Source organism: Alligator mississippiensis, chromosome 4 (genome assembly GCF_030867095.1).
Source record: "Alligator mississippiensis isolate rAllMis1 chromosome 4, rAllMis1, whole genome shotgun sequence".
Lineage (NCBI taxonomy): Eukaryota > Metazoa > Chordata > Crocodylia > Alligatoridae > Alligator > Alligator mississippiensis.
In genome coordinates this window covers 216,285,864-216,299,889 of record NC_081827.1, presented here as the reverse complement: position 1 = coordinate 216,299,889, position 14,026 = coordinate 216,285,864, and the positions used below count along the sequence as shown (strand labels likewise).

At 39.5% G+C, this 14,026-nt stretch overlaps 1 protein-coding gene across 8 annotated transcripts in view; it reads right to left on the bottom strand.

Annotated features, from left to right (window-relative positions):
• Nucleotides 1-14,026, bottom strand: part of LOC102563113 (sodium channel protein type 2 subunit alpha) — a 221,913-nt gene that overhangs the window by 67,079 nt on the left and 140,808 nt on the right. For all 8 annotated transcript variants that reach the window (XM_019480418.2, XM_019480420.2, XM_059727318.1 and 5 more), the window contains 5 exons: nt 11,770-11,902; nt 9,855-10,093; nt 5,677-5,850; nt 4,046-4,402; nt 2,812-3,264 (listed from right to left, as the gene is read on the bottom strand). In XM_019480418.2, the coding sequence (XP_019335963.1) occupies nt 2,812-3,264; nt 4,046-4,402; nt 5,677-5,850; nt 9,855-10,093; nt 11,770-11,902 (1,356 nt within the window). The remainder of the gene's footprint in view (nt 1-2,811; nt 3,265-4,045; nt 4,403-5,676; nt 5,851-9,854; nt 10,094-11,769; nt 11,903-14,026) is intronic.

The window sequence follows — 14,026 nt, the reverse complement described above, 5'->3', positions numbered from 1 at the left end:
TGCTGACACGTTGGTCTGCCTGATTAAAAAGCACCAGAGCTGCATTCTTGATTGATCCAGCTTGATTTTACTCCTGTGAGAAGTAAAAATGGTAGGAAATGAAGTACAAAATACAATACCTCTATTTTTCACCCCTGGAAACAGCAAAAATATGGTGTCGTAAAGCTTTAAAAATATTTTTTTTAGCTATGTTACAAATTTGCAAAATATAACAGTTGATTAAAGACTTCAAACTGTATATATCCACGGACATATCAAAAGAGATTTGATTAGCAGAATATTTGAAGCTGTAAATGTATATTGGATTTGGAATGAATATTTTAACATAGTGAAACACCTACATCCATACAATGATTGTAACAACTTATAAATTTATCATTCTGAATGACCAGATCTTTTTATATTATTATTCCTAGCCTACTAGCAAAGCAGGAAGTGAACACAGAACAGTGAAACATAATGGGACAAATTCAAATTCCATTACATTATATTTATCATTTTAATTATGCATTAGATAGTAAAATGTTTCAAGTACTGTAATATAAAATTGAATTATATATAACATATACAACACTGTAAAAGGAAATTTCATATCTAGATAAAAACCTTGAGCTCTAACGTGCAAAGTCTACTTTCTAGCTCACATTGTTATACAAAACATTTAAACCAGGAAAAGGCATCCCAAGGACTTCTCTAGCATATAGGTATACACAGATGGCAGGAGCTACCACATCATCACCTGTGTAACCATCTCCATCCCAGACACTGGAATGTTGGAGGACAAAAAAAGAGGTAGGGAGCAAACCTCTCTACTTTCTGGCTGATCCTGGACTGGAGCCAGCCAGCCTGGGCCATGTGCCCAGCAACAGTTCTGGGGAAAAAACCCTGGACTTCAGGATCTTATGACCTAAAAGTCATTTATTTTTAGTTAGACAATTAAAAAGAAAACTAACTAAAATAAATTTACTGATTTTGAAAATACTGTGCATAAAAGGTATTTTTACTCTGCTAACTGATGTCTCGCACCTCTCTTTGGCCAGGGTGATCAGCTAAGCCCATTTCCACAATTTGAACTGAAAAGAAAAGCAGATAATACCACTTCCAGAATAGGCTTTTTGTTCAAGCCTGAGTGTAAGAGGTAAGCAGGTATGGAATATATTACTCCAATTATGAAATACAAAATAAGTAGTAGTAAAATGTCTTCTTCCATTGCCCAGGATGCATCATTTCACTTTGGTGTAAAAAAAATTCAAATAGAAATATCAGGAAAAAAAATCATAATACTTGGAAGCACTGACAGTACTTCTAACAAAGCCCCCTAATCATGCCCCATTCAAATCCCTTAGTAAACTAACCAGCATCCATTCTTCAAATCACTAATAAATTACACACTTGGTTAATTTATGTGTTCGGTTAAAAATCAGAGGCATTTACAAAGTATAGCACAATTAAACATCAAAAGCTATTGTGAATATTTTAAAAAATCTTCTGTTAACTTCTAAAGGAGGTAGTGACTTGGTGCTTGTCAAGTGGGGGCCTTGTATCCTAAAGAATGAGTTTGTAATGGCAAGGTTAAAAGCCATCTATATCCTTTATGTCATGATGAATAATTGCAAAATACACATTTGCCTGTTGCCTGAGAGATTAAGATGGTGTGCAGTGTTTGCAAGCTGGATAAAATGAATGGAATACATTATCTTTTTATAAACGACCGGTAATAATATTTGAATGAAAACAATAATATTCCAACACTGTATACCTATTACAAGATAACAGAAACAACTATAAAGACTTCTAACTTGTCTTAAGTAAAGCCTGATTTGGTGACAATTTGATGACGATAAATGTTGGTAACTTTTTTAAAGTAGTACAGATAATTTCAACTGAAATTTCAGTAGGTTAAATTTATCCCTGATCCAAAAATGCATGAATCCCAAAGCAGGTCCAATCTGAGCAGGTCCAAAGCAGGTCAGATTTATGCTTATCAGTTCAGAACTTCTACAGATGATAGTAAGAAGTTAGAAATGTTTTAGGTTTAGCATTCTGATTATATGTTTCTAAAGCTTTGTTGGAGATGTTCAAATTAAAATACTATTGTTATTCTTTTTCTATAAAATAGTATTAGATACTATGGCTAGGGACAGACATTCAAAAAGCCTGAGCTGAAATTGACTCAATCTTTGCAGGTTAGTCTACCCTTCCTAGACTGAACTGGCTTGAAACTGCACAGACATTCCCTCTAGACTGAAGAAATGCAGGCACATGCCCACCCATCTCTTCCACAATGCTGAGCTGAGGGGTGGAGGGGGGGCATGGCCAGGCACCTGCAGGACCTCTGATTAGGGAGGGGTTTAAATCCCCACCTTGGCCTGCACAGTCCCAGGCTTTTCCCTGCTCGCTGCTCAAATTAATTTTAAATGTGTTAATTGAATTTCATCCTTACTTCAGGGGAAGTGTCAAAATATTAAAAAAATAATACGGCTAGGACAAAGGATCAATTTCTTATGTATATAAAATAGGGTAAATACACACATTAGGTTGCATAAGTGTCAGTATAGAAGACAGGAGAAATTACTAATTTCAGTACACACACACTAAAGGCTTAGACCACTTTTATGAAATTGTAACTGGCTCCACTATTTCCAAATTTTCACTTTGACACATATGTAAATTAATTCCTAGTAGTTCAATTCTGTGAAACAAGGAATACCTGCAATTACAGGCCACAACCATATATTTTTATCCTATATTCTGAAATAACATAAATTGATATCAAAACCCAGAACAACCAAAAATATTTTCAATTCCTACCTCCTTGCCTTCCTCCAGCTCTGACTCACTGCTGAATTCTTCTGTATTTAACTGGTCAAAATCAGATTCTCCAACAGCAATTGGTACTGTAACAGTAAGGCTTGGATTGTTTATGAATGATGCATAATCACTGCCAAGCACAACACTAGTAGTTCCATTTTCATTTTTGCGATATCGCAAGTCTTTCTTTATTTCAGCTACAGTATGGTTTGAAATACAACCGTCTTTCCTATCTGTTAGCTGATCAATGGATCTTACTTCATCTGGAGCTTTCTGTTTTCTGAAAAGAGTTTTTTGGATGCATTCATACACTTCTCTTTTCACATAATCTATTCCTTTCTGAATCCTTGTCATGGCAATCTGGAGGTTGTTCATTTCATTATCATCATCTGGAGCAGCAAGGTTGTCTGAGCTAAATGAGCTCAGCAGCAAGGCCAGAAAGAGGTTGAGTACCTAAAAATGAAGAGACAGAGCTAGGATTTTTTTTCTTCTCTCTTCCTCGCTTTTTTCAGGTCAGCCATGATAATGACAAATTACTTGTATAGTTTTATCATATATGCTTTATTAATGTTGACCAGGATGGAACTTGTTTTTGAAAATTTTTAAATGGAGTTGTACATTTAAATTTATTGGCAGAACCTGATAACATCATGTTGGACTAATATACAAGTAGGAAGAAAGGAGTTCAGAAAATATATTCTGTCTTCAACCATTGGAGAAATAGATCAAAGCCACTTGGCTCCTCCGGTCCACTGGAACTACAATGAAACAGAGCTCTCTCAGAAGTTGGCCCAAAAACCGTGGAATGAACTCTCATTAAAAACCTACCACTTCCTGTTTTGTACAAAAATTGTGTTTTGACAGTGCCTCTTTTAGCAAAAATTCATCAACATATGCATGAATACTAAAAATAATTTTAAAAACCCATTTCATTCCAAATGCCAATGTCCCCAAGCAGAAAATGAAATTAAAAATACATGATGGATATTATTAGTTGCATTGTTAACACATTACTGAAAAGCACTCAAATACTTAGGAAAGTGCATGGCAAAAGAACCTACAGAGAACAGAACAGGCAAAATAGCTAATGCACACTTCTGACCCAATATAAATAAGGACTGTTGAATCATACAAAGATCTTTCCAAAATAAACTGAAACCTTAAAAATTATTATTATTATTATTATTATTACACTTATCTCCAAATGAATTCTTGAAATGTTCTGGTTACATACCACTAGGTTTCCAATCACCATGACCATCATGAAAACAATAAGGCACATAGCTTGGCCTGCAACCTCCATACAGTCCCACATGGTTTCTATCCATTCTCCACACAGCACTCGGAATACAATCAAGAAAGAATGGTAGAAGTCATACATGTGCCAGCGTGGAAGTACACAGTCTTTAGAGATCTTGCAGACACATTCCATGTAGCTTTTACCGAACAGCTGCATACCAACCACAGCAAAAATGAAGACAATGATGGCCAGCACCAAGGTCAAATTTCCAAGAGCCCCCACTGAGTTGCCAATAATCTTTATTAGCATATTTAGTGTTGGCCAAGATTTTGCCAATTTGAAAACTCGCAGCTGAAAAGCAAGAGTAAAGAGACCATATCAGTAATTACAACAAAACTGTTGAAATACTTTTAGAACCACATTCTATGAATTGATTACAGGAAGGAAGGCAGGCAGGAAGGCAGGCTCTGACTTGAATTTATTCTGGCTTCTATTAATTTTAAATCAATAGCACCACTGATACCACAGCATCAACAATTAAGCCTCACAGAATTTTGCAACATTCTACTGATCAGCAACAGAAGAAATTATACTATAGACTGTCATTGTTCTGTCTGCTGCAGTACCTGAAAAGTCAGGTCATCTATCTACTACTCTATCTTCACATTATTGGAGTATTATAACTTGATATAATGTTATAATACTGAATACTGAACATGATGCAGACTCTTTAGAAATATGTAGGGAAGGGAGTGGAGAAGAAACAGGACATATCAAACTATTAGGCTTCTGTTGAAGATCAGTTTCCTTAAAAAAGTCTAAATAAGAAAAATTGATTAGAAAGGACCTCCGTGGCCCTAAATCTGGAATTAAAAGCCAGTTTTAAAAAAAATTACAAATATTTGTGATTCGGGAGGGAGGGAAGATGACTTAATTGGAGACTTTTGTAACATCTGATCTAGAAGAAAGAAAAGTATTTTATGAAACATTTTTATTTCCAAATACTGAAGATTGTGACAATTCAAGAGAAAAGGGAGCACTTGGTTAGTTATGTCTCAGCTACTTAACTGCTATTTTGAAAATGAAATACTTCTTCCTTGGCATAACACATTGTTGTTCACTATCGATTTCACACATGTTTCTTAATGCTAACTTTTGTTAATTTTTGTGATGGGAAGCAACAAAGAAACCCAGTCTTTGAAGAGTTCTATTATTTTGATATAAGCAACACAACATAAAAATAAATAAAGATTGTAATTTCTCTCTTTAACCTTTCTTAATACATCTTTGCCCAACACACGCTTGCTGGAATTAATTACAAAAGAATAAGATCATTATGCAGCCATGCTAACATGAATTACACTGTAATTAACATTGCTTCCAGCTGAATCACTGTTTAGCTGTTTGTAAACCATAATATTGCATAAACTGTTTTGTGGTAATGATGTAAATAACTTTTGGATTACCTATTTCTACTGAGAGGCATCATCCATCATCTAAGAGAAATTACATGTGAAATGAAATGCCTAAGAAACTGAACTCCTGTAAATACACACATTTTGAATTACAGGCACAGTGTACTAATACCTGTATATTTAGTTTACATTGTTTATTATTATATTTACCAATCTGAATGATCGAAGAACAGATAATCCATCCACGTTTGATAAAAAAAGTTCCACCAAACTAAGAGTAACAATAATGCCATCAAAAATATTCCAGCCTACTTGGAAATAATAATAGGGATCCATGGCAATTATCTTGAGAACCATTTCTGCTGTGAAGATTCCAGTAAAAACCTGAATGGAGAATATAATTTAGTATTTTTATACAGCTGTAAAACAGCAGATCAAATCAGAAGACAAAAAATAAATTAAGTGATAAACAATAACTTTATTGTAGCAGAATGTAACTACACTTGTATTGCTACAGAAGTATGCAGACATATCTGTTATATCAGTATCACCTGATATCAATACAACTGTTTTTCTATTCCCTTAGAGGAGTAGAATTTTGTAGTGGCAGGAATCTGGGGAATCACTCTTTCGTAAGTGTAACAACTGCAAGATAAATTTACTCTTCTTTTTATGACTGACTACATGGACTCCTCCGTTTCTGGTGATTAATCAAATAGCTGTCTATTTGCCTGCAATCAAGTGCAAGAATTCTTGATTTATTATAACCAACCAAAGCTGGCATGCAGTTTAGAACCCTGTACATTAGTGAGTGGTAAATGTATGTATTGAATTCCATGGAGCTACTATAATTGTAGTTCATTTATAGGAACAGTAAGGTAGTAAAGGCTGTCTGCACCATAATATGATGAACTCTGTGATTGATTCAGGTAGCTCTTAAATTCTTATGCAGGTCAAAATCCATTTTAATAACCTCCATAACAATGTATGTTGCTCCCCAGTCAGCAAAGGCCAAATAACCTGGGTGTGTTCCTGACTTATTTCATTTTGTCTAGATAAAATGTGATTATAAGGAGTTTGTGAAACTTCACCTTGACTAGATTCAATTTTAAGACAGAAAACAGTTATGTGCGTGGACTGGTTTATATAAAACTCTCAGATAACAGTAGGTGGGAACTTTGGGTGAGGTCTAAGAATAACTGTGTGTGTCTAGACAAGATGTTTACTGTGGAGATGCCTAATTCACTCTGCAGTAAATATCTTAGCATCTACACGTGCAGTTGCTATTAGGATGAAGAAAACTAATTACTCCGCATTAGGTTAGTACTTGTAAATTCTAACAAGTGCTATTTATTAAATACTGCTGGCTCTGACCCACATTGAAGCACCCTTGTGCCCCAGCCAACTGCCCTGAAACACACTGAGCCGGGTCAAAGAAGCCCTGTGCTGGCAGGCTGACCCCTCTCAAGCCCCTGCCAGGAGGGGCTGCTCCAACCCAGCTCAATGCGCTGCAGTCCCAGGTACATGTGTAAATGTGGCGCCCAGGAGCAATAAACACTAGCATGGTATGATGTGCTGGAGTTCACTGCTTTGCATTAATTACACATGTAGGCATGCCCACCTTGTACTTATACAAATTCTGGGGCCTTAATTTTTGCTAAACTTCTAGTTAATATAATGGCCATCAAAAGTAGAGTCTTCATCAACAGGTGGGGTGCAGCTTGCTGAGGGATCAAAGCAAGGACCCTTTAACAGTAATAGTAGTATATAAAAATATGAGCAATGAGAGGAATTACTGAATTGAGAGAAAAATATGCACAAGGTGTTGCAGGATTTGTGCCACTGTACAGCATGACCCGAGATAGGAAGGTGGCAAGCAGCTATTGTTACCAGATGGACTTTTACTGTATTGATGGAAAACCCAATTTGCTGCCAAGTTGGCAAATTGTCCAGTATTGTTCAAACTGGTGGTTTTGGTGTAGAAAGCTGGTCTTGAAATTCTCAGTGAGTTTCATAAGTCACTGGCTGAAGCTATTCTGCTTTGGATCAGAATATTCTGAAACTCAGCTGAGCTGTTCTCTTCAGCCAGCCAGCATTCAGGGTATCTGATGTAAAAGTATCAGGTTTTGGTCTGACCCTTGTTTTGACTGCTAAGCAATGCCACGAAGACTCATCAGGGGTCATGTTGATAAGTACCATCAGATCTGAGTACTGAAAGTACATGAGATGTGTTGCAGGATGTTCATGATCCTGTACCTTGTGTCATTTTCCTGATGACCGTAGTTATGAGGATTGCAGGAAAAGGAGCATGCCTAGTGTCATATATCCATCAGGGATATAATACTATAAGCCCTAGAAGCTTGGCTGCCTCCACTATCTTCGTCCATTTCCATCTGTTGTGTGCCTTCATCCTCCAGTAGCCCACCATTAATTTCTGTAGGTCTGACACTACACCATATAGCTAGCTTCACATCTTGATTGTCCAGGCAGCTTTTGGAACAGACTATCTAAAATTTGTGGTATGTTCTGAACAGGATTACCTTTAGGCCTGATCAGTACCGTAGCAAGAGAGGGGTGAGCAGGGTGACTGCCCCGGCTGATGAAGCAAAGGGGCACCAACAGGTAAGTTGCAGTCGATATTTTGTTATAAATATTTTTTAAAATTTTGGCTGATGTGGCCGATAATGTCGTTGATAAAATGTTACATGCATGCACACAGCCACAGCATACATATGTCCAGCTCGGAAGCTTGGAGAGCAGCATCCAGATGATGAGTCTGTTGCTGGTGGGGGGGGGGGGAGAGGGGGAAGGAGTGTGGGGGAACAGATTGAGGCCTCCTGGTGAAAGAGGAGAGGGGCTGGGACTGAGGTAAATGCTGCCCAGCTGGGGAAAGATGTGGGATGGAGCCACAAGAGGCTCGTCCAGAGGGGCATGGCGAGGTGGGGCAGCTCCTGCCACTGCATGCACCCCCGGGCAAGCATGGGGGGGGGCATGTGCCCCCGCCCCCAATCTGTGTGCAGGGCAAGAGCAGGCTGCTGCTGCAGGCTTGCTTCAGATGCCAAAATTCCTGGCTACGTTACTGGGTATGATACACCTACTCATTTGCAAAATATATTATGTAAAAACAAGTCTTTGACACATTATTTAGCATTGCTGGAAAACTTCTTGCTAAAGTCGTCGATCAAGGTGGTTTGCCACCCAGGGATATGCAAAGCAGCTATTCATTCCCAAAGATAGTTTTATAACACAATGGACAGGATCTTTCTCTCACCCACCTTGTCGGTCTGTTACATGATTGTCAGTCAGTATTTGAATAGTTTATCCTTGAAGGGGAGGTAGGATAGGTGTACAGGCCAAATAGGGCGTTCTAGTATCTATGATGCTTATGGACAAATAAGTCTCCTGAAGAGACTTCAGCCCCTACCATGTAATCCAGGTGAATGTTAATTTCCTGAGCAGACATGTTGACCACCAAAGTTCTGGTCAGAAGAGGTTTTGAAGAAGCGCCTGCCTGAAGAAGTTTATTCCATCAGAATAACAAGACTTAGTTTGGGAAAATAACCATAATATCCATGCTGGTTAAACACGCCATTCAACCACACATCTGCATAGATTGATTATTTCAAGCTATAATGCATATGATGAGGTCTCATGTCCAGCAAATCTGACACATCTTCTCTGGTGTTTTTGGGTGGGCTAAAACTTGACTGATGATATCTGTTACTGTTTGGAATTCTTCCTGAATTTGGAGTCTAATACTTCCACTGTGAACTCTGTCCTGAGTTAAAATGGTTTATTCCTTGTTCATTTTGACATTTAGTCATGTAAAGAACCTAGGATTGCTTGAAATGATTTGAGTGGCTGGTCTGATCTTTTTCAAATTAGTCATATACAGTAAAAACTGCCTTAACCAGCACCTTACAAGGCAGCATGCTCTATTAACTGAGTCTGTGATGCGGCGGGAGGGGCAGTTACGCCCCGGACGTGGCGGAAGAAGCAGTGGCAAAAAAGCCTGTTCGGGCCTCTCAATTAACCTGCATATTTTGTTATCTGGCACCCCCCATTCCCCACGGGTGCCAGTTAACAAATCTTTTACTATACATAGTTCTAGATTCCTTTTCTTCCTATGTGAGCTATCTTGGCACTTTGTGAAAGCCTATGAGGGGGCAGAGAAACTGTCTTTTATGAGAAATCTAAATACTTCCAGTGACACAGATATATGGGGGGAAGAAATGAGCATCTTGCAGGTTAAATCTCAAAATACTATTTGTAATATTTTTTCAGAGTAATACTATAATTTAAAATGTTTTGCAGAACACTAAAATAAAAAAAAAAATATTTTAGAGAAATTGTATTCACATATCTGACACATAATAAAATAGACTTACCAGGTTTCCCACGACAAGCACATCATGAAATTGTACAGTCATTGGATAATGTTCCATGGCCATAAAGAGTGTGTTTAAAATGATGCAGATGGTAATAGCAAGATCAACAAATGGATCCATGACAATAACATTAACAATGCGCTTTACATTTAACCAAGGTTCCCAGCAGTCCCAAATCAAGAAAGTGTTGGCAAATTTATACCAGCAGGGTGGGCATTTTTGCCTGGATTCTTCAAGTTCTGGAGTACAAAAAAAAATGTAAAGACAAACTGAAGAAAATATTTATTTATTTTACTTTTATTTTAAATCTCTAAGGTTGAAAAGTGGAGAAATGCCATTAAAAACTGTCAAGCTGTATAAATATTTTTAAGTCTTGAATACTTTTCATGGGAAAAGTCATTCTTATCAGTCAAACACATGAGTGACAGAGAAGCAGTGATATAAGTAGCAATATTGCATGTTGAAGTGTTGGGAAATAAAAGACAGTGACAGTTGGTCTAAAGACCATATCATATGTTACAGGTAGGACGTGTGAGTTGCACTTAAAATGTGAATGTCTACACATTGAAGTAGTAAAACACATGCTAAGTGTAATCATATTGTAACATAATTTCCAACTTTTCATGGGAGGAGTACCTCCAGGTCATCTTAAATAACACATGATCAGCCACTGTTGGGCTGCTCCCCAGAGATAAACGAGTTCAAAACTCCAGTGCAGTGGGGGGTTGGCTGGCACCACAATCAACTGATTGTCAATTCTACCCACACAGCAGAGTCTTGAACCGGTCCCGGTGCAGTGTGGGTGCTGGTACTGACAATCAGGTGATTATCGATCCTGGGCCCAGCACCATACCAGAGTCTTGAACTAGCTCCAGTGTAATACTAGGGCTGGGATGGATCATCTGACTATCAGTCCCAACCCTGCACCACACAGAAGTCTAGAACCAGCTCTAGTGTGATGCAGGGGTGAGGAACCAGCTCTAGTCAGTGCCAGTGGGGGGATGTGGGGAGAAGGGACGGTGAGTAACAGCTGACTCCAGCCCTTTCCAAGGTAGGCTAAGATCTTAGTAAGCATTACCATGCAACTGCTTAGAACACATTCTAACTTATAATGCAACATGGTAATGCTTACTATGTTCTAAATAAAACACATGCTAAATGTCCCATGCACCAGGGTCCTTAGAAATAACTTATGGGATCCACGTTAGATTTTGAGTATGGGAGTATATTTGTGCAGGTGAACATAGTGCTAAAATGCAAGAAAAGTATAGGAAGATGAAGAAAACATGGTAACAATATTTTATCTTGAAAAAGGTTCCATTTGATTTTTATTTCTATTTTATTACTTGATTACCTTATTTTCAAAGGTACTTTGATTCTTGGACCTAAATTATAACGAGAATGACATCAACACTGTAATGAATCAGAAACCTATAAAACATCTTGTGTAAAAAATAAAGGGCACATTCACTTCACAGGATAGGTAATTATGGAAAGCATTTCACTTACAATTGCTTCTCATTGGCTAAATCCATGCCTTCTACTTTCAAGAATACATTTAATTAATGCAAATAAATGTTTTCTAGTTAACATTAAGTTTCTGTTATATAACTAGGATAGACACTTCCCACTAACAGGATTGTCAGAAGGGTCTGAACAGCATAGAACTGACACTCTTGAACCATTTCCAAATTAGGAATTTTCTCTTTCCTCATTTCTCTTACTAGTTTTCCTTTACCCAATTTTCATAATATTCACTTCCTAAGCTATCTTTTGTTTTATTTTTTACACTGTTTGTTTTTTCTCTACATACGTTCTCTCATGTGAGCTACAATCTCAAGTGAGTCTGAAATTAAACAAAGTAATTCACTTGTATTTGTATTTGTTCATTTGTAACAAAATAATTGTTACATACCTTCCATTGTGTTTGTGAGTATGCTGGCTATACTCATTGCTCTTTGTCTTATAGTAGGGTCTTCCAGCAAATCCATTGATACTTGATAGGAACTAGACCGCCTCTTTCTTATTTCTATTTCTGTAGTAGTGCTCTGAAAATAATATATGGATGAATTAAACTTCATAAATATTGTCGCTAGGGACAGAAGTTATACATAAACTGGCTTAAATGATCAGAAATTGGTTTAAACCTTTAAGAGAACATAATAAGTTCAGTGCACACAAACCAGTTTCAAAGTGGCCAAAACTGGTTTAAGATAAACCTGGTTGAATGTAATATCAGACTTAACTGATTTGGGTCAAACCGGTTTATGCAACTTCTGTTCCAGACCCCCTTCCTGGTTTAAGTTAAATCAAAGTCCTTCAGCATCCCAGCATGTCCTGCAGCCCTGGGCTGGGCTGTGCTCTCCACTCCAGAGAGCAGGGCTAGCCCTACCCCTCTGCTCTTTAGCCTGAGCAGAGGTGGGGACATGGCCAGACACATTTCAGCATGGCCCTGTTAAGGCAAAGTGGGCAGAGAGAGGGTTAATTCTTCCCTCCTCCCCACCCCACTGCAGCTGGGGTCTTCCTGTCTGCGGCAAGCAGCGGAGGGAGCAGCTGGGGCTGGCAGACCCCAGTTGTGGTCCCCAGGTGCAGAAGGGATGCAAGGAAGAATAAAGCTCCTCCCTACCCACATGAGCCCTTGCAGCACCTCCGAGCTGGCCTGGGTAGCCCACTGCCCAGTCAACCACCACCTGTGTGTGCCAGGCCATGCTGTTCTCACTGACAGGGCTCAGCTTCCCTGTCACTGAGCTGCAGCCGGTGGAGAAGGCCCCACGCCAGTGGGCCAGCACAGCCATGTGGCTGGCTTGGCTGGGGCTGGGCAGGCCCAGCCTTGGCCATGGGGACAGAACCATCCCCAGTGGCTGCGGCTCAGTGACAGCCACACCCTGCACTCAGGCTGGGCTGTGCTGGGCAGCACCACAGAGAACCCCCATTCCCACCCCACAGTGGCAGCAGAAGGGGGGCGAGGGAAAAATCCCCCTCCAGCAGTGCAGAAACCCCCCTCCCCACCTCATAGCAGGGAGGGAGAAGAAGCAGGAAAAGTCCCGCTCCAGGGCCGGCAGTGCTGCACAGAGCCCCCCTCTCTGTCCTGCAGCTAGGGGGGAAGGTGCTGGAGGGGGAAGAGTCCCCCCTCAGGAGTTGGACAGCACCACACAGAGCTCCCTGCCCCACCCTGCAGCCCCGCTCCCTGCCCTGTGGTGGTGGGGGAAAGGGAGAAGCAAGAGGGGGAAGAGTCCCCCGAGGCCGGGCAGAGTCCCCCCAAGGCTGGGCAGAGGAGCTGTGTGCCCGGATTGCTCCTGACTGTCAGGGAGCTGCTCCAGCTGCCAGAGCTCTCATTCTCCTCCTCCTTCCCCACCACGGAGGTCTGGCCATGCTTCTGTCTGGCCACGCTCCCTTTTCCCCCATCCTTCAGAACGCTGAAGGCCATGGTGCGGGTTTAAACCCCTCCTCAGTTACACTCAAGCCTGCCCCCCCCCCCCCCCAACTTAGCTTCCCTGTGGAAGGGAGGGCATGCTCTAGTGCCCCCTGGCTTCTGACCTGCGCCATTGCAGGCGTGTGCCTGAATTTCTAGAATTAAAAATGAATGTCTATCCATTTGCAAATTGGTTCAATTTCTGCAGGTTAAACTAACCTGCAAAGATTGAATCAATTCAGGCTCAAGCTTTTTGAATATCTGTCCCTAGACTGTAAGCAGATATCACAAAGTTTCTCTCATAAATCTTTCAGCTTCAAGGAATTCATGCTACATGCAGCTTCATGCTTATGCAGTCTATTAGGTCAGACTTCTCCACTGTAATATTAAACTGGCACTTTCAAAAAACTCTAATGAAAACATCTGAAGAGTATTAAGTGCCACATAAATGTTAGGTATATAATTCTCATATTACAAATGTGAAATAGGTAAATATTATTAATTGTGTCACATAAATTGGAAGATATAGAGTTTAAGCAAGAAAACCAGTGTAACACAGCCTGCCAGTGGTATAAGTAGAATCAGAAATCAATCAAGAGTTCCTGGATCCTTGTACTATATATTGTGCATTAGGTCACACTTTCCCATTATACCTACAATTCCAGATTAGTTCAAATGCAAAATATATTCAGCAAGTAATAATTACTGTGAATAAACTTTATGCAACAATTATTTTCATGTAAATGCAATTTGAAAAGGC